General features: G+C 52.4%; 1 protein-coding gene across 8 annotated transcripts in view; it reads right to left on the bottom strand.

Annotated features, from left to right (window-relative positions):
• LOC116955854 (uncharacterized) overlaps positions 1-20,410 on the bottom strand; it is a 102,243-nt gene that overhangs the window by 35,529 nt on the left and 46,304 nt on the right. For all 8 annotated transcript variants that reach the window (XM_076053798.1, XM_076053795.1, XM_076053797.1 and 5 more), the window contains exons 24-32: positions 19,630-19,694; positions 18,790-18,995; positions 16,352-16,798; positions 15,880-16,029; positions 15,379-15,473; positions 14,522-14,717; positions 8,726-8,772; positions 6,979-7,032; positions 239-315 (exon numbers count right to left, since the gene is read on the bottom strand). In XM_076053798.1, coding sequence (XP_075909913.1) covers positions 239-315; positions 6,979-7,032; positions 8,726-8,772; positions 14,522-14,717; positions 15,379-15,473; positions 15,880-16,029; positions 16,352-16,798; positions 18,790-18,995; positions 19,630-19,694 — 1,337 coding nt within the window. The remainder of the gene's footprint in view (positions 1-238; positions 316-6,978; positions 7,033-8,725; positions 8,773-14,521; positions 14,718-15,378; positions 15,474-15,879; positions 16,030-16,351; positions 16,799-18,789; positions 18,996-19,629; positions 19,695-20,410) is intronic.

Below are 20,410 nucleotides of genomic sequence, written 5' to 3'. Positions count from 1 at the left end.
GCCGGGCGGGCGGGCGGGCGTTGGCGCTGGCCACCCACAACAACAACCGCCACTCGCCACTAAGTGGCGGTGACGTCACCACGACGCTTGTGCCAGGCCACGTGCACCCCGAGGCCACGTGGAGTGTCGAACGCCCGCTGGCAGGAGGTCACGGGGGCAGACCCAGCAGGTGCCACGGGTCGACTGACTGAGATGACCACCCCACCCACCCACCCACCCCGTGCGAGCGGTCACTCACAGCATGCCTTGATCCACCAGCAAGTCGTCCGATTCGTCGTCTCTGACTGTCGATGAGCCCGATATATAAAGGAGGTTCTGCAGAGGTGGGGGGGGGGGGGGGCGGGTGGTGGTGGTGGTGGACAACGTTGACGGTGGTGGTGGTGGACAACGTTGACGACGAGGGACCGCGTCACTGCACGCACGCCCAGGTAACTTCTTTAGCGCCGCACGTAGCCAACGCCGCTGATCGGAGGTACGGGCGGTGTTGCGTGCCGCCGGCGGCGGCCGGGGGGTGGTACAACAAGCCTAGGCCACGAAAAGCGGCCCTAAAGAAATGATTATCCATAACAAATGTGTGTGTGTGTGTTTTTTTGTTGTTTTTGGGTTAGATCGCGTTATTTATAAATGCGTCGCGACGCTCCACACCCGCCCCCCCCCCCCGACACGGCTAAAATGGTAAAAAAATAAAATTAAAGTGTCACGTTGACAAAAGACCAAAATAGTGAACTGTCTTCTTTGGTTCTTTCGGTAAAGTCACGTAGAATGATAATAAAATAAAATTTTATTTTATCAATTTATCATTCTACGTGACTTTACCGAAAGAACCAAAGAAGATGAATCATTGCAGTCACGAAAGCTTTAAATCGAAATTTAATAGTGAACTGCTTTAGCCCAACCCGGTGTGCTGACGAGCGGATCGACATGAAACTTGATTCGGAGCTTTGGCGACGAGTAGGGTTCACTCCGTGGTTCTTTCGGTAAAAAGTCCACGGAGAAATATAAAGTAATAAATTAAATAATAGCGCACGACGCTTTGATGGCAACACAAGCAACCATCATCATCAGGTGCGAATGAAAGAGAAAATAAACTTATTGAACTTAGAAATGTAAAGCAATGCAACACAGAGAGTCGGCTAACACAACAGTCAACACCCTACCTGGTTCATTAACGTTCTTCCAAAGATTGCAAAGTTTGAGAGAGAGAGACACACACACACAGAGACACACAGAGAGACACACACAACATAGACACACAGAGAGAGACAATAGAGAGACACACAACAGATACACACAGAGAGAGACAACACAGACACACAGAGAGACACACACAACATAGACACACAGAGAGAGACACAACATAGGCACACAGAGAGACACACAACATAGACACACAGAGAGAGACACACAACATAGACACACAGAGAGAGACAACACAGAGACACACACAGAGAGACACACAACATAGACACACAGAGAGACACACAACATAGACACACACAGAGAGAGACACACAACATAGACACACAAAGAGAGACACACAACATAGACACACAGAGAGAGACAACACAGAGACATTACCACCAGAAATGTAATGCAACACACAACAGTCAACACCCCACCTGGTTGATGACCAAGCCATGCGTTAATTGTGTTGACTGACTCTCTGTGTTGCATTGCATTACATTTCTAAATTTTTGTTTGCATGAAGTGTGTTTTCTCTCTCTCTCTGTGTGTTCCCGTGTCGTTGCACTATTATTTCCTGCAGTCACGAAAGCTCCAAATCTCTCATTGACATTCTAATTTATCTACCCCCCCCCCTCTCTCTCTCTGCCCCCCCCTCTCTCTCTCTCCATTTAAGGCCTCGACACAGAGGCGTTGTTTCTCTGTGTGCCTATGTTGTGTGTGTCTCTGTGTGTGTCTCTGTGTGTGTCTCTGTTGTGTGTCTCTGTGTGTCTCTGTGTGTCTCTCTCTGTGTGTCTATGTGTTGTCTCTGTGTGCCTATGTTGTGTGTGTCTGTGTGTCTATGTTGTGTGTGTCTCTCTGTGTCTCTATGTGTCTCTCTGTGTCTCTCTGTGTCTCTCTGTGTCTCTCTGTGTGTCTCTCTCTGTGCGTCTATGTGTTGTCTCTGTGTGCCTATGTTGTGTGTCTCTCTGTGTGACTATGTTGTGTGTGTCTCTCTGTGTGTCTCTCTCTGTGTGTCTCTCTGTGTCTCTCTCTGTGTGTCTATGTTGTGTGTCTCTCTGTGTGCCTATGTTGTGTGTCTCTCTCTGTGTGTCTATGTTGTGTGTCTCTGTGTGTGTCTATGTTGTGTGTCTCTCTCTGTGTGTCTATGTTGTGTGTCTCTGTGTGTGTCTATGTTGTGTGTCTCTCTGTGTGCCTATGTTGTGTGTCTCTCTCTGTGTGTCTATGTTGTGTGTCTCTGTGTGTGTGTCTCTCTCTGTGTGTCTCTCTGTGTGTCTCTGTGTCTCTCTCTGCTTGTGTGTCTGTCTGTCTCTCTCTGTGTGTCTCTCTGTGTCTCTCTCTGTGTCTCTCTCTGCTTGTGTGCCTGTCTGTGTCTCTCTCTGTGTGTCTCTGTGTGTCTCTCTCTGTGTGTCTATGTTGTGTGTCTCTCTCTGTGTGCCTATGTTGTGTGCCTATGTTGTGTCTCTCTGTGTCTCTCTCTGCTTGTGTCTGTCTGTGTGTCTCTCTCTGTGTCTATGTGTTGTGTGTCTCTGTGTGAGTCACTCTCTGTGTGTCTCTGTGTTATCTCTCTCTGCTTGTGTCTGTGTGTCTCTCTCTGTGTCTGTTGTGTCTCTCTGTGTGTCTCTGTGTGGTATCTCTCTCTGCTTGTGTGTCTGTGTGTCTATGTTGTCTGTCTCTCTCTCTGTGTCTCTGTGCGAGTCTCTCTCTGCTTGTGTGTCTGTCTGTGTGTCTCTCTCTCTCTGTATCTGTTGTGTCTCTCTCTGTGTCTCTGTGTGTCTCTGTGTGTATCCCTCTGCTTGTGCCTGTCTGTGTCTCTGTGTGTGTCTGTCTGTGTGTCTATGTTGTGTCTCTCTCTGTGTCTCTATGTTGTGTGTCTCTGTGTGTCTCTGTTGTCTCTCTCTGTGTCTATGTTGTGTCTCTCTCTGTGTGTGTCTCTGTGTTGTCTCTCTCTGTGTGTCTCTCTGTGTGTCTCTCTCTGTGTGTCTCTCTCTGTGTGTGTCTCTGTGTCTCTCTCTGTGTCTCTCTCTGTGTGTCTCTCTGTGTCTATGTTGTGTGTCTCTGTGTTGTCTCTCTCTGTGTGTCTCTGTGTCTCTCTCTCTGTGTGTCTCTCTGTTGTCTCTCTCTGTGTGTCTATGTTGTGTGTCTCTCTGTGTCTGTGTTGTCTCTCTCTGCTTGTGTGTCTCTCTCTGTGTGTCTATGTTGTGTGTGTCTCTCTGTGTGTGTCTCTGTGTTGTCTCTCTCTGCTTGTGTGTCTGTCTGTGTGTCTCCGTGTCTGTGTTTTATCTCTCTCTCAAACTTTGCAATCTTTGGAAGAACGTTAATCAACCAGGTAGGGTGTTGACTGTTGTGTTAGCCGACTCTCTGTGTTGCATTGCTTTACATTTCTAAGTTCACTAAGTTTATTTTCTCTTTCATTCGCACCTGATGACGAACGCTCGTGTTGCGATCGAAACGTCGCACGCCGTCACTTCATTCATTTTCCTTCCACGCGACTTCACCGAAAGAACCACAGAGTAAATCAACATCGTTGACAATTTCTGAGCGCGACGTTTCGACTGGCAATTACATCCAGGCAGGAATCCCAGTTGGACTCTCAGCTCGGCCTGGAGAAGGCCGAGCTGCCCCGCTGGTGCGGACCAATCAGTTTCGAGGACAATGCATCAACCGAATCGTTTGGCGGGGACCCCGGGGTCTCACGTAAAATCATGCCAACAACAATAATAATAATAATAATACTCTTTGGTTCTATTGGGTAAAGTCACGTAGTAGGTAAAAAAATAAAATAACAAAAAATCACAACGTTTCGGCCACAACACAAGCGGCCTTCATCAGGTGAAGGGACGAGACCGTCTGGTAGGACAGCGCTGGAGTGATAATAATATTTTTTTTTTAGGAATAGGTTTTACCCTTTTAACTGGCACAAAAACTGACCTTTATTCAAGGCATCATGTTTGCAATAACCACAACACAAGCAGTCAAAATGTAAACAAAAAAGACAACTCTGATAATAATATTGGCACTGTCCTTGAATTTGATTGGTCCACACCCGAGACAGCTTTTCTTAGAGCCCTTTAGTCTCCATTGGTGTTGGACCAGAAGACGCCAAAAGGCGTACAACTCAAAAACAGCGCACTATCAGAGTATTGATATATTATCAGAGTTGTCTTTTTTGTTTGCATTTTGACTGCTTGTGTTGTGGTCATTGCAAACACGATCCCCTTGAATAAAGGTGTCAGTTTTTGTGCCAGTTAAAAGGGTAAAACCTATTCCTATATCTTGTTTCTGGCAAAGGAGGTCTCATAATGTAAATGATCACCCCGAGCTAACAATACTCTGATAGTGCGCTGTTTTTGAGTTGTACGCCTTTTGGTCCAACACCAGTGGAGACTAAAGGGCTCTAAGAAAAGCCGTCTCGGGTGTGGACCAATCAAATTCAAGGACAGTGCCAATATCATTATCAGAGTTGTCTCTTTTGTTTGCATTTTGGACTGCTTGTGTTGTGGTTATTGCAAACACGATCCCCTTGAATAAAGGTGTCAGTTTTTGTGCCAGTTAAAAGGGTAAAAACCTATTCCTATATCTTGTTTCTGGCAAAGGAGGTCTCATAATGTAAAAACAAAATTTCAACTCTTTACGAAACTCAGCCGCCCCGAGTAGCTCTCGACGAGGCCAATCGAGCGACGCTAGTTTTTAGTTGCCGGTGAGGCAGCAAGGCCCGTGGTCGGGGGGGAGGGGGGAGGGGGTGGCAGTGATGGCACCCCCGGGGAAACCGCCAATTGCATCAGTTACTCGCTGCAACGTTAATAAACCACGCACGAGGTGCTGCGTTGCGTGGCCAACAGCGGCGACGCGATTCCTTGCACCAAGGTTTCTCCGTTTGGTGTTTTGGCGTCTCGAAGCGACTCTTTAATTACGGGCCGGAGCAGGGATCAAACACCTACTCGTATATTTTGATGCTTGGCGGCAAGGGGGGTCCCCCACCCCGCCCCCCACCCCGTCTTTGATAAGACAGGACAGCCAGAGCGTTCCACACTCGAACTACGCACTTTTAAATTTCATTTCTTTAGAACTGCGTTGTCGTTGTTGTTGTGTTTAGCCTGTTGCCCTTCCTTCTCCCCATCCGCACCTCCGATTAGCACGGTTGGCGACGTACGGTGGCGAAAGAAGTTCAACGTACGTACACACACACACACACAGACTCACAGTCACTCACCCACTCACACAGTCACTCACACACTCACACAGTCACTCACCCACTAACGCAGTAACTCACCCACGCACGCAGTCACTCACCCACTCACAGTCACTCACCCACTCGCACAGTCACTCACCCACTCACACAGTCACTCACCCACTCACATAGTTACTCACCCACTCACATAGTCACTCACCAACTCACACAGTCACTCAACCACTCACACAATCACTCAACCACTCACACAATCACTCACCCACTCACACAGTCACTCACCCACTCACACAGTCACTCACCCACTCACACAGTCACTCACCCACTCACACAGTCACTCACCCACTCATGCAGTCACTCACCCACTAACAGTCACTCACCCACTCACAGTCACTCACCCACTCACACAGTCACTCACCCACTCACACAGTTACTCACCCACTCACATAGTCACTCACCCACTCACACAGTCACTCACCTACTCACATAGTCAATCACCTACTCACACAGTCACTCACATAGTCACTCAACCACTCACATAGTCACTCACACACTCACACAGTCACTCACCAACTCACAGTCACTCAACCACTCACATAATCACTCACCCACTCACATAGTCACTCACCCACTCACACAGTCACTCACCCACTCACACAGTCACTCACACACTCACACAGTCACTCACCCACTCATGCAGTCACTCACCCACTAACAGTCACTCACCCACTCACAGTCACTCACCCACTCACAGTCACTCACCCACTCACACAGTCACTCACCCACTCACACAGTCACTCACCCACTCACACAGTCACTCACCCACTCACACAGTCACTCACCCACTCACATAGTCACTCACCCACTCACGCAGTCACTCACCCACTCACAGTCACTCACCCACTCACATAGTCACTCATCCACTCACGCAGTCACTCACCCACTCACATAGTCACTCAACCACTCACATAGTCACTCACCCACTCACATAGTCACTCAACCACTCACACAGTCACTCACCCACTCACACAGTCACTCACCCACTCACGCAGTCACTCACCCACTCACATAGTCACTCACCCACTCACGCAGTCACTCACCCACTCACACAGTCACTCACCCACTCACATAGTCACTCACCCACTCACACAGTCACTCACCCACTCACATAGTCACTCACCCACTCACGCAGTCACTCACCCACTCACGCAGACACTCACCCACTAACATAGTCACTCACCAACTCACACAGTCACTCACCCACTCACACAGTCACTCAACCACTTACACAGTCACTCACCCACTAACATAGTCACTCACCCACTTACACAGTCACTCACCCACTCACATAGTCACTCATCCACTCACACAGTCACTCACCCAGTCACAAAGTTACTCACCCACTCGCATAGTCACTCACCCACTCACAAAGTTACTCACCCACTCACATAGTCACTCACCCACTCACAGTCACCCACCCTCCGATCAGCACGGCTGGCCACGTACGGTGCCAAAGAAGTTCAACGTGCGTACGTACATCGCCAACGTGACAATCATTTCCCATAACCCCCTGGGGCGGGGCTGGGGACGAGTGTCGGGCGGCCCACCTTGGACTCTCTCTTGAATTTCTTCTTCGATTTTCTGTTTTTTCGCAGCAAAATCTGAAGGGGGTGAACAACGGGCGGAGGGGGAGGGGGCAGTGAGCGGGCCGATGCTGAGCGGTAGGGCGGTGCACGCGTTCACAGACACGCGCACACACACGCATGAACACGCGCACACACACACGCATGAACACGCGCACACACACGCATGAACACGCGTACACACGTATGAACACGCGTACACACACGCATGAACACGAGCACACACACGCATGAACACACGCGCACACACGCATGAACACGCGCACACACGCATGAACACGTGCACACACACGCATGAACACGCGTACACACGTATGAACACGCGTACACACACGCATGAACACGAGCACACACACGCATGAACACACGCGCACACACGCATGAACACGCGCACACACATGAACACGCGCGCACACACGCATGAACACGCGTACACACACGCATGAACACGCGCACACACACGTAAACACACGCGCACACACACGCATGAACACGCGTACACACACGCATGAACACGCGCACACACACGCATGAACACGCGCACACACACACATGAACACGCGCACACACACACGCATGAACACGCTTACACACACGCATAAACACGCGTACACACACGCATGAACACGCGTACACACACGTAAACACACGTGTACACACACGCATCAACACGCGTGCACACACGCATGAACACGCGCACACACACGCATAAACACGCGTACACACACGTAAACACACACATGAACACGTGTACACACACGCATGAACACGCGTACACACACGCATGAACACACGTACACACACGCATGAACACGCGCACACACGCATGAACACGCGCACACACACGCATGAACACGCGTACACACACGCATGAACACGCGCACACACGCATGAACACGCGCACACACACACATGAACACGCGCACACACACGCATGAACACGCGCACACACACGCATGAACACGCGCACACACACGTAAACACACGCGTACACACACAGGTGTGCATACACACACACGTGCACGCATGCGTACACACATACGTACACACGTACACGCGTGCATGCACGCGTACACACATACGTACACGCACGCGTACACACATACTTACACGCACACGCACGCGTACACGCACGCGTACACACCTTACGTGCATGTGCACGCGTGTTTGCGCGTGTGTGTGTGTGCGCGCGGGGAGCGGAAGCGTAGTGCTCAGCACGCTGCACCACGAACCAAGCAAACCAGAGTTGGATTCACTCTTCAACACACCGGTGTTTGGCTAAAGTAGTGAAACTATTTTGTCTTTTTGTCAACGTGACACTTTTGTTTTGCCGATTGGCCGTGTCGGGTGGTGGAGGGTTACGACACATTTATAAATAACGCGATCTAACCCACAAAAGCCTTTACCATGAATAATATTGGTCGCAAAAGCCTGCAACGTGTTACATCGATTGCCCGCTCACGGCCACCACCGACACAATTATCTGAGCCAGTTACGGCCTCAAATGTGCAGCTTGCGGTGTGTAAACATCGCCCACTGGGGAGACAAAGGCGGCCGGGCCTGGTGCTGGCCACCCACCTCCCCTTGTGTACCACGTGGGCCTTCGTAGGTGCTGCTACTCGCTAACAGCACCTTGCACGCGGCAGCTACACGGGGGGATGATTGGCGTGCTGTGCAGCGGGTTTCACGAGCACCGATTGCTGTCTCTCACCCCTTCGTCCGTATGGTCCGATCTTTGTAGGACAACACATGGAACGTCTGCCGCGGGGGGGGGGTCAAGGGTGGAGGGAAGAGTTGAAGGGTCAGCTCAGGAGCAGAGGTGTGCGCACGCCCACACGTTTATATAATGACAAGCGGATATACATATAGCAGGAGAGAGACATGTGGAGAGAGAGAGAGACGGGGGGAGAATGACGGGGAGAGGGAGAGACACACGGGGGGGAGACAGAGAGAGACAGAGAGAGAGACACGGAGAGACAGAGACAAGGGGAGAGAGACACACGGAGAGACAGAGAGAGACAAGGGGAGATAGAGAGACACAGAGAGACAGAGAGACACGGGGAGACAGAGACAAGGGGAGAGAGAACGACACGGGGAGAAACAGAGAGAGACACGGAGAGATAGAGAGAGACAAAGGGAGAGAGAGACACACGGGGAGGGACAGAGAGACACAGGGAGGGACAGAGAGAGAGACACACAGAGAGACAGAGAGAGACAAGGGGAGAGAGAGACACACGGGGAGGGACAGAGAGACACACGGAGAGACAGAGAGACAAGGGGAGGGACAGAGAGACACAAGGGGAGAGAGAGACACACGGGGAGAGACAGAGAGACACGGGGAGGGACAGAGAGACACAGGTAGAGAGAGACAGAGAGACACACGGAGAGACAGACAGACACACGGAGAGACAGAGAGAGACACAGGGAGAGACAGAGAGACACACGGAGAGACAGAGAGACACAGGGAGAGAGACAGAGAGACACGGGGAGGGACAGAGAGACACAAGGGGAGAGAGAGACACACGGGGAGAGACAGAGAGACACGGGGAGGGACAGATAGACACAGGGAGAGAGACAGAGAGAGACGGAGAGACAGACAGACACACGGAGAGACAGAGAGAGACACAGGGAGAGACAGAGAGACACACGGAGAGACAGAGAGAGACAAGGGGAGAGAGAGAGACACACGGGGAGGGACAGAGAGACACAGGGAGAGAGACAGAGAGACACAGGGAGAGAGACAGAGAGAGACAGAGAGACACACGGAGAGACAGACAGACACACGGAGAGACAGAGAGAGACACAGGGAGAGACAGAGAGACACACGGAGAGACAGAGAGAGACAAGGGGAGAGAGAGACACACGGGGAGAGAGAGACACAGAGAGAGACAGAGAGACACACGGAGAGACAGACAGACACACGGAGAGACAGAGAGAGACACAGGGAGAGACAGAGAGACACACGGAGAGACAGAGAGAGACAAGGGGAGAGAGAGACACACGGGGAGGGACAGAGAGACACAGGGAGAGACAGAGAGACACACGGGGAGAGACAAGGGGAGAGAGACACACAGGGAGAGAGAGACACAGGGAGAGACAGAGAGAGACACAGGGAGAGACAGAGAGACACACGGGGAGAGACAGCGAGAGACAAGGGGAGAGAGACACACAGGGAGAGAGACACACAGGGAGAGACACAGGGAGAGACAGAGACACAGGGAGAGACAGAGAGACACACGGAGAGACAGAAAGAGAGACAAGGGGAGAGAGAGACACACGGGGAGAGAGAGACAGGGGGATGAAGATACACTTGGAGACACGCACAGTGAGTCAACATCATTACTAGGGGGAGATAAAGGGGGCGGGGCATGGTGCTGGCCACCCAGCCCCTCGTGTGCCTTGCCAGCCTTGATAGGTGACAGGTGCTACCCGCTAGCAGCACTTGCCCCGACAGTCTGGGTGAGGCTATGCGGGTGACCTTTGTCTTCACGCATCTCTCTGTCTGTGTGTATGTGTGCGTGTTTAGCGCACGTGCGCGTACTGAATGATATAGGTGCTACCCGCTAGCGGCAATTACCCCTACAGTCCGTTGAGGCTATGCGGGCGATCTTTGCCTGCACGCGTCTCTATACACGTGTTTAACACACGTACACACGTCTCTATACACGTGTTTAACACACGTACACGCGTCTCTATACACGTGTTTAGCACACGTACACGCGTCTCTATACACGTGTTTAACACACGTACACACGTCTCTATACACGTGTTTAACACACGTACACACGTCTCTATACACGTGTTTAACACATGTACACACGTCTCTATACACGTGTTTAACACATGTACACACGTCTCTATACACGTGTTTAACACACGTACACGCGTCTCTATACACGTGTTTAACACACGTACACGCGTCTCTATACACGTGTTTAACACACGTACACACGTCTCTATACACGTGTTTAACACACGTATAGAGACGTGTGTACGTGTTTAACACACGTACACACGTCTCTGTACACGTGTTTAACACGTACACACGTCTCTATACACGTGTTTAACACACGTACACACGTCTCTGTACACGTGTTTAACACACGTACACACGTCTCTGTACACGTGTTTAACACACGTACACACGTCTCTATACACGTGTTTAACACATGTACACGCGTCTCTATACACGTGTTTAACACATGTACACGCGTCTCTATACACGTGTTTAACACACGTACACACGTCTCTATACACGTGTTTAACACACGTACACGCGTCTCTATACACGTGTTTAACACACGTACACACGTCTCTATACACGTGTTTAACACACGTACACACGTCTCTATACACGTGTTTAACACACGTATAGAGACGCGTGTACGTGTTTAACACACGTACACGTGTCTCTATACACGTGTTTAACACACGTATAGAGACGTGTGTACGTGTGTACGTGTTTAACACACGTACACACGTCTCTATACACGTGTTTAACACACGTACACGCGTCTCTATACACGTGTTTAACACACGTACACACGTCTCTATACACGTGTTTAACACACGTACACACGTCTCTATACACGTGTTTAACACATGTACACGCGTCTCTATACACGTGTTTAACACATGTACACACGTCTCTATACACGTGTTTAACACACGTACACACGTCTCTATACACGTGTTTAACACACGTACACGCGTCTCTATACACGTGTTTAACACACGTACACACGTCTCTATACACGTGTTTAACACACGTACACGCGTCTCTATACACGTGTTTAACACACGTACACACGTCTCTATACACGTGTTTAACACACGTACACGCGTCTCTATACACGTGTTTAACACACGTATACGCGTCTCTATACACGTGTTTAACACACGTGCACACGTCTCTATACACGTGTTTAACACACGTACACATGTCTCTATACACGTGTTTAACACACGTACACGCGTCTCTATACACGTGTTTAACACACGTACACACGTCTCTATACACGTGTTTAACACACGTACACGCGTCTCTATACACGTGTTTAACACATGTACACACGTCTCTATACACGTGTTTAACACACGTATACGCGTCTCTATACACGTGTTTAACACACGTACACGCGTCTCTATACACGTGTTTAGCGCACGTACACGCGTCTCTATACACGTGTTTAACACACGTACACATGTCTCTATACACGTGTTTAACACATGTACACACGTCTCTATACACGTGTTTAACACACGTACACGCATCTCTATACACGTGTTTAACACACGTACACGCGTCTCTATACACGTGTTTAACACACGTATACGCGTCTCTATACACGTGTTTAACACACGTACACACGTCTCTATACACGTGTTTAACACATGTACACACGTCTCTATACACGTGTTTAACACACGTACACGCGTCTCTATACACGTGTTTAACACACGTACACGCGTCTCTATACACGTGTTTAACACATGTACACACGTACACACGTCTCTATACACGTGTTTAACACACGTACACACGTCTCTATACACGTGTTTAACACACGTACACGCGTCTCTATACACGTGTTTAACACACGTACACACGTCTCTATACACGTGTTTAACACACGTACACACGTCTCTATACACGTGTTTAACACACGTACACGCGTCTCTATACACGTGTTTAACACACGTACACACGTCTCTATACACGTGTTTAACACACGTATAGAGACGCGTGTACGTGTTTAACACACGTGCACGCGTCTCTATACACGTGTTTAACACACGTACACACGTCTCTATACACGTGTTTAACACACGTACACACGTCTCTATACACGTGTTTAACACATGTACACGCGTCTCTATACACGTGTTTAACACACGTACACGCGTCTCTATACACGTGTTTAACACACGTACACACGTCTCTATACACGTGTTTAACACACGTACACGCGTCTCTATACACGTGTTTAACACACGTACACACGTCTCTATACACGTGTTTAACACACGTACACGAGTCTCTATACACGTGTTTAACACACGTACACGCGTCTCTATACACGTGTTTAGCACACGTGTATAGAGACGCGTGTACGTGTTTAACACACGTACACGCGTCTCTATACACGTGTTTAACACACGTGTATAGAGACGCGTGTACGTGTTTAACACACGTACACGCGTCTCTATACACGTGTTTAACACACGTACACACGTCTCTACACGCGTCTCTATACACGTGTTTAACACACGTACACGCGTCTCTATACACGTGTTTAACACACGTACACACGTCTCTATACACGTGTTTAACACACGTACACGCGTCTCTATACACGTGTTTAACACACGTACATGCGTCTCTATACACGTGTTTAACACACGTACACGCGTCTCTATACACGTGTTTAACACATGTACACGCGTCTCTATACACGTGTTTAACACACGTACACGCGTCTCTATACACGTGTTTAACACACGTACACGCGTCTCTATACACGTGTTTAACACACGTACATGCGTCTCTATACACGTGTTTAACACACGTACACGCGTCTCTATACACGTGTTTAACACACGTACATGCGTCTCTATACACGTGTTTAACACACGTACACGTGTCTCTATACACGTGTTTAACACACGTATAGAGATGCGTGTACGTGTTTAACACACGTACACGCGTCTCTATACACGTGTTTAACACATGTACACGCGTCTCTATACACGTGTTTAACACACGTACACGCGTCTCTATACACGTGTTTAGCGCACGTACACACGTCTCTAAACGCGTCTCTATACACGTGTTTAACACATGTACACACGTCTCTATACACGTGTTTAACACATGTATAGAGACGTGTGTACGTGTTTAACACACGTACACACGTCTCTATACACGTGTTTAACACACGTACACACGTCTCTAAACGCGTCTCTATACACTGTCTCTATACACGTGTTTAACACACGTACACGCGTCTCTATACACGTGTTTAACACACGTACACACGTCTCTGTACACGTGTTTAACACACGTACACGAGTCTCTATACACGTGTTTAACGCACGTACACACGTCTCTGTACACGTGTTTAACGCACGTACACAAGTCTCTGTACACGTGTTTAACACACGTACACGCGTCTCTATACACGTGTTTAACACACGTACACGCGTCTCTATACGTGTCTAGCGCACGTACACACGTCTCTATACACGTGTTTAACACACGTACACGCGTCTCTATACACGTGTTTAACACACGTACACGCGTCTCTATACGTGTCTAGCGCACGTACACACGTCTCTATACACGTGTTTAACACACGTACACGCGTCTCTATACACGTGTTTAACACACGTACACGCGTCTCTATACGTGTCTAGCGCACGTACACACGTCTCTATACACGTGTTTAACACACGTACACGCGTCTCTATACACGTGCACGCGTACCGCCTCCGCACTGCGACGCACCCATTATGCTAAAGTAGGTGTCGAGCGCGTGCCCCAGCGACGGGAAGAGCGGCGACCGCTCGGCCAGCAGCCACACGAACTCCCGCGCCACCTCCGCCGGTTTGCCCAGCAGCAGGCGCACGACGCCGCGCCAACCCCCGCCGGCGCCGGCGCCGCTCGCGGGCAGCAGTCGCTTCAAATCGTCGGCCGTCAACACCTGGAGGGAGGCGACGCGGAGAGAGAGAGAGGGAGAGAGAGAGAGAGACCCGGACGGGGTTTAGAGCCTCGCGTGCGCTGGGTGGGTGTGGGTGTGGGTGGGTGTGGGTGGGTGTGGGTGGGTGGGTTTAGGTGGGTGGGTTTAGATGGGTGGGTAGGGGTGGGTGGGTTTAGGTGGGTGGGTATAGGTGGGTGGGTATAGGTGGGTATGGGTGGGTATAGGTGGGTGGGTATAGGTGGGCATGGGTGGGTATAGGTCGGTGGGCATGGGTGGGTGGGTATGGGTGGGTGGGTATGGGTGGGTATGGGTGGGTATAGGTGGGTGGGTATAGGTGGATGGGTATAGGTGGGTATAGGTGGATGGGTATAGGTGGGTATAGGTGGGTGGGTATAGGTGGGTATGGGTGGCTGGGTATAGGTGGGTATAGGTGGGTGGGTATGGGTGGGTATGGGTGGGTATGGGTGGGTATAGGTGGGTGGGTATAGGTGGGTATGGGTGGGTATAGGTGGGTGGGTATAGCTGGGTATGGGTGCGTGGGTATAGGTGGGTATGGGTGGCTGGCAGGGTGGTTATTAGTGGGTGGGTAGCTATAGAGGTGGGTAGCATCGATATCAATACACAAGTGACACACGACGGCTATGGCGATGACAATGTCGCTCACCTTGCGCTTGGTGAGGTGATGCCGGAGGGGTGAGAGGTCCACGGCCTCCAGCAGGTCCTGGTACGTCTGCAGGAAAGACTTGCTCACCTTGAGCCCTGTGGCACAGAGACAACAGGTCACCCCCCACGCCCCCCCGGCGTGGACTTTGAATGAAGGGACGAGGCCAACTCGTGAACCACCGCCACCGCACAGAGCTGGCTAGCTCTCGTGCAGAGACAGCGGACGACTCGGAGAGAGGCGGGGGGGTGACTCGGAGATAGAGGATGACGCCGTGTATCTGTGTGTCTGTGTGTCCGTGTATCCGCATGTCCGTGTGTCTGTGTATCTGTGTGTCCGTGTATCTGTGTGTCCATGTATCTGTGTGTCTGTGTGTCCGTGTATCTGCGTGTCCGTGTATCTGTGTGTCCGTGTGTCTGTGTGTCTGTGTGTCTGTGTATCCGCATGTCCGTGTATCTGTGTGTCCGTGTGTCTGTGTATCCGCGTGTCCGTGTGTCCGCGTACCGGCGCTGTCCAGCCACGTGGCCCACCCGGCAAGGCGAGTGTCGGCGTGCAGGCGGCGCCGGCACCAGGAGGCGAGGGCCCAGACGAAGCGCCGTGCACGGACACGGTCGCTGTCGGTCACGAACAGGGACAGCAGGCGCCCCGCTGCCCCTGCAGTCACACCACCACCACCACCACCACCGTCACAACCGCACACCGCCAACACCACAACCGCACATCGCCACCACACATTACCACCACCACACAACCACACACTCACACCACCACCACACAACCGCACAATCACACCACCACCACACAACCGCACACTCACACCACCACCACCACACACTCACAGCACCACCACCACACAACCGCACACTCACACCACCACCACCACCACACAACCGCACACTCACACCACCACCACCACCACACAACCGCACCTCCATTCAACCCCCCGCGCGACCTTCCCCCGCCACCCGGGTCTCACCTTCGCCGCCACCTTCGCCACCATCCTCATCGACGACATCCTCATCATCATCCTCCTCCTCCTCCTCCCCCTCCTCCTCGTCGTCGTCGTCAACATCCTCCTCGTCCTCCTGCACGTCGTAGGGATCCTCCTCCTCCTCCTCCTCGTCGCGGCCGCCGCCGTCGTCGCCGCCGTCGCCTCGGCGTTGTCCCGCGGCCGCGGCCGTGGCCGTGGCCGTGGCTGCCGTGGCCGTGGCTGCCGTGGCCGTGGCCGTGGTTAGCGGCAGCGTGAACCGCGGCGCGATGGCGCGGAGCTCCGCGGGGGCCACGGCGCCGCGGAGCGCCAGGCAGCGCAGGAGGCCGTGGCGACGGCCCAGCAGACGGCGCCGGCCCGAGCCGGAGAAGCAGCGCAGCAGGAGGGAGCGCTGGGACGAGATCTGCCGCACCACGTGGTCCAGAGCCTCGTCTGCTGCTCGGGGTCGGGGGGTGGGGGTGGGGGGAAGGAGGTGGTGGGGGGGGGGGGGGGGCGGAGAGAGGGGGGGGGGGGCGGTGATGACGACGGGCGGATGAGGTGGGGGGGGGGGGGGAGATGAGGGTGGGAGATGATTGGGAGGCGAGGAGAGATGAAGAGAGTGGAAAGAGTCTCACTTGTAGGAGGGGCAGCTCTGGGATATCCGCTTCGACACTGTTCCGTTCTGAGTGAACGTCACTTGAAGAGCAAGAAGGGATCTCAGAGGCAGCTCTGTGATATCCGCTTCCACGGGTTCCGTTCTGAGTAAACGTCACTTGAAGAACAAGAAGGGATCTCAGAGGCAGCTCTGGGATATCCGCTTCCACGCTGTTCCTTTCTCAGTGTGCCAGAGCGTCACTTGAAGGACAAGAATGGATCTCAGAGGCAGCTCTGTGATATCCGCTTCCACGGGTTCCGTTCTGAGTAAACGTCACTTGAACAAGGTGGGGTCTCAGAGGCAGCTCTGTGATATCCGCTTCCACGGGTTCCGTTCTGAGTGAACGTCACTTGAAGAACAAGATGGGGTCTCAGAGGCAGCTCTGTGATATCCGCTTCCGTGCTGTTCCGTTCTGAGTGTGCCAGAGCGTCACTTGAAGGACAACAAGGGATCTCAGAGGCAGCTCTGTGATATCCGCTTCCACGGGTTACATTCTGAGTGTGCCAGAACGTCACTTGAAGGACAAGAAGGGATCTCAGAGGCAGCTCTGTGATATCCGCTTCCACGCTGTTCCGTTCTGAGTGTGCCAGAGCGTCACTTGAAGAACGAGATGGGGCCTCAGAGGCAGCTCTGGGATATCCGCTTCCACGGGTTCCGTTCTGAGTGTGCCAGAGCGTCACTTGAAGGACAAGATGGGGTCTCAGAGGCAGCTCTGTGATATCCGCTTCCACGGGTTCCGTTCTGAGTGTGCCAGAGCGTCACTTGAAGGACAAGATGGGGTCTCAGAGGCAGCTCTGTGATATCCACTTCCACGGGTTCCGTTCCTAGTGAACGTCACTTGAAGAACAAGATGGGGTCTCAGAGGCAGCTCTGTGATATCCGCTTCCACGGGTTCCGTTCTGAGTGTGCCAGAGCGTCACTTGAAGAACGAGATGGGGTCTCAGAGGCAGCTCTGGGATATCCGCTTCCACGCTGTTCCGTTCTGAGTGTGCCAGAGCGTCACTTGAAGAACGAGGTGGGGTCTCAGAGGCAGCTCTGTGATATCCGCTTCCACGGGTTCCGTTCTGAGTGTGCCAGAGCGTCACTTGAAGAACAAGGGATCTCAGAGGCAGCTCTGTGACATCCGCTTCCGCGCTGTTCCCTTCTGAGTGCAGCAGCCTCACTTGAAGCAGGCTAATTTTTTTTGTCGTTCCTAACGGCGTGAACACTTTTGTCATAGATAAAACTGGGGCTGGAGGCAACCGCCACCGGGGGTGTAACGTTACAAACAACAGGGCTACAACCACAACTGTGAACGCACCGCAGTCATTACAATACCTAGCAAGGCATTATTAAATCTTGACGTGAAGCTTTCGCGAATGCAGGAATTCGTATTCTTCGGGGTCTTTCGGCAACGTCACCACGTAGATAGGCTCAAAGCAAATAACAAAAGGGGAACCAAAAAATAATTTACGAAAAAACTACGACATTTCGATCGCGGCACAAGCGATCGAATTGCCGTATTTCTTGTGATTTCTTTGATATTTTTCGAGTTATTTTTTTGATCGCGGCACAAGCGATCCAATTGCCGTATTTCTTGTGATTTCTTTGATATTTTTCGTGGTCATTTTTTTGATCGCGGCACAAGCGATCCAATTGCCGTATTTCTTGTGATTTCTTTGATATTTTTCGTGTTATTTTTTTGTCTTATTTCTTTGAACCTATCGAAGCGAATTTACCTAAAGACCCAAGGAGGAATAAGGTGGTGTTATTATCATCATCATCGTCGCCGTCGCCGGCGGCGACTACGTACGGTCATGCTGACGGGCGGCCGCCCCCCCCTCCAGCCCGGCCCCCCCCTGCTGCTCCCGCGCGGTGTCCCTGCCGGCACCGGCACCGGCACCGTCGTCGCCGGCGGCGGCGGTGGCGGAGCGCTGGGCAGCGCGCCGCGCTCGCTCCTCCTGCCGGCGCCACGCACGGCGCTGCTTCACCTCCAGCTTGCGATGCAGCTTGCGGGCACTGAGGTTTTGGTGTGGGGGGGGCGAGGGGTGGAGGATCAGCACCACGATCACAACCACCATCGCGGCCACCATCACCACCATCACCACCACCACCACCACCATCAGGACCTCTATTGGCAGCGCCGCAATCACGGTTATCGTTGGCATCATCACCAGCAGCAATGCCACCGCCGAAGATATCGTCACCGCAACCATCATCATCACCATCGCTATAACCACCATCACCACCCCCACCGTCATCATCACCGCCACGATCATCATCACGATCACCGCCACGATCATCATCACGATCACCACCACGATCGTGATCACCACACCACCACGATCGTGATCACCACACCACCATCAGTATCATTATCACCACCACCATCAATATCACCACCCCCATCACCACCGGCACCACCACCGTTACCACCACCACCGCCACCACCACCACTGTCACCATCACCACCGTCACCACCACCACCACCGTCGCCACCACCGTCGCCACCACCGCCGCCACCACCGCCGCCACCACCACCACCATCACCACCACCACCACCGCCGCCACCACCACCACCATCACCACCACCACCACCACCGTCACCACCACCATCACCACCACCGTCGCCACCACCACCACCACCACCCACCTGATGGCTCGCTGCTTGATGCACGGGCGTTGTGGTGGTCTCTCTCTCTCGACGGTCACCTCAAACTACAAAGACAAAGAGCACCCGGGTAGCCTTTAAACAGACTGCCTGGGGCAAGTGCTGTTAGCGAGTAGCAGCAGCAGCAGCGACACGGAAGGCCGGCACGGCACACGAGGTGGGTGGGTGGCCAGCACCACGCCCGGCCGATCTTTGTCTGCCCCCCCATCCCCCCCCCCCAGTGCTGATGCTTGCAAAGCGGACTCACATTTAAAGCCTAGGGGAGGCACGCACCTAAGGCGTCCGGCTTTCGCGAGCAATATTATCCAACGCTGGCTGCCGGCCTGACGCTAGTTGTTTTAATTACCGGCTGTGCCAGGCTAGGTGCAGGAGGTGGTCACGGGTACAGACCCCAGGTGCCATGGGTTGTCTCTGCTGTGCCAGGCTAGGTGCAGGAGGTGGTCACGGGTACAGGCCCCAGGTGCCATGGGCTGTCTCTGCTGTGCCAGGCTAGGTGCAGGAGGTGGTCACGGGTACAGACCCCAGGTGCCATGGGCTGTCTCTGCTGTGCCAGGCTAGGTGCAGGAGGTGGTCACGGGTACAGACCCCAGGTGCCATGGGCTGTCTCTGCTGTGCCAGGCTAGGTGCAGGAGGTGGTCACGGGTACAGACCCCAGGTACCATGGGTTGTCTCTGCTGTGCCAGGCTAGGTGCAGGAGGTGGTCACGGGTACAGACCCCAGGTGCCATGGGCTGTCTCTGCTGTGCCAGGCTAGGTGCAGGAGG

This window comes from Petromyzon marinus, chromosome 62 (assembly GCF_048934315.1).
Source record: "Petromyzon marinus isolate PM22_M1 ecotype Great Lakes invasive population chromosome 62, UKy_Petmar_22M1.pri1.0, whole genome shotgun sequence".
Classification (NCBI taxonomy): domain Eukaryota; kingdom Metazoa; phylum Chordata; class Hyperoartia; order Petromyzontiformes; family Petromyzontidae; genus Petromyzon; species Petromyzon marinus.
Note: the sequence above shows the minus strand (reverse complement) of the source record. Positions and strands in the feature narration are given on the sequence as shown.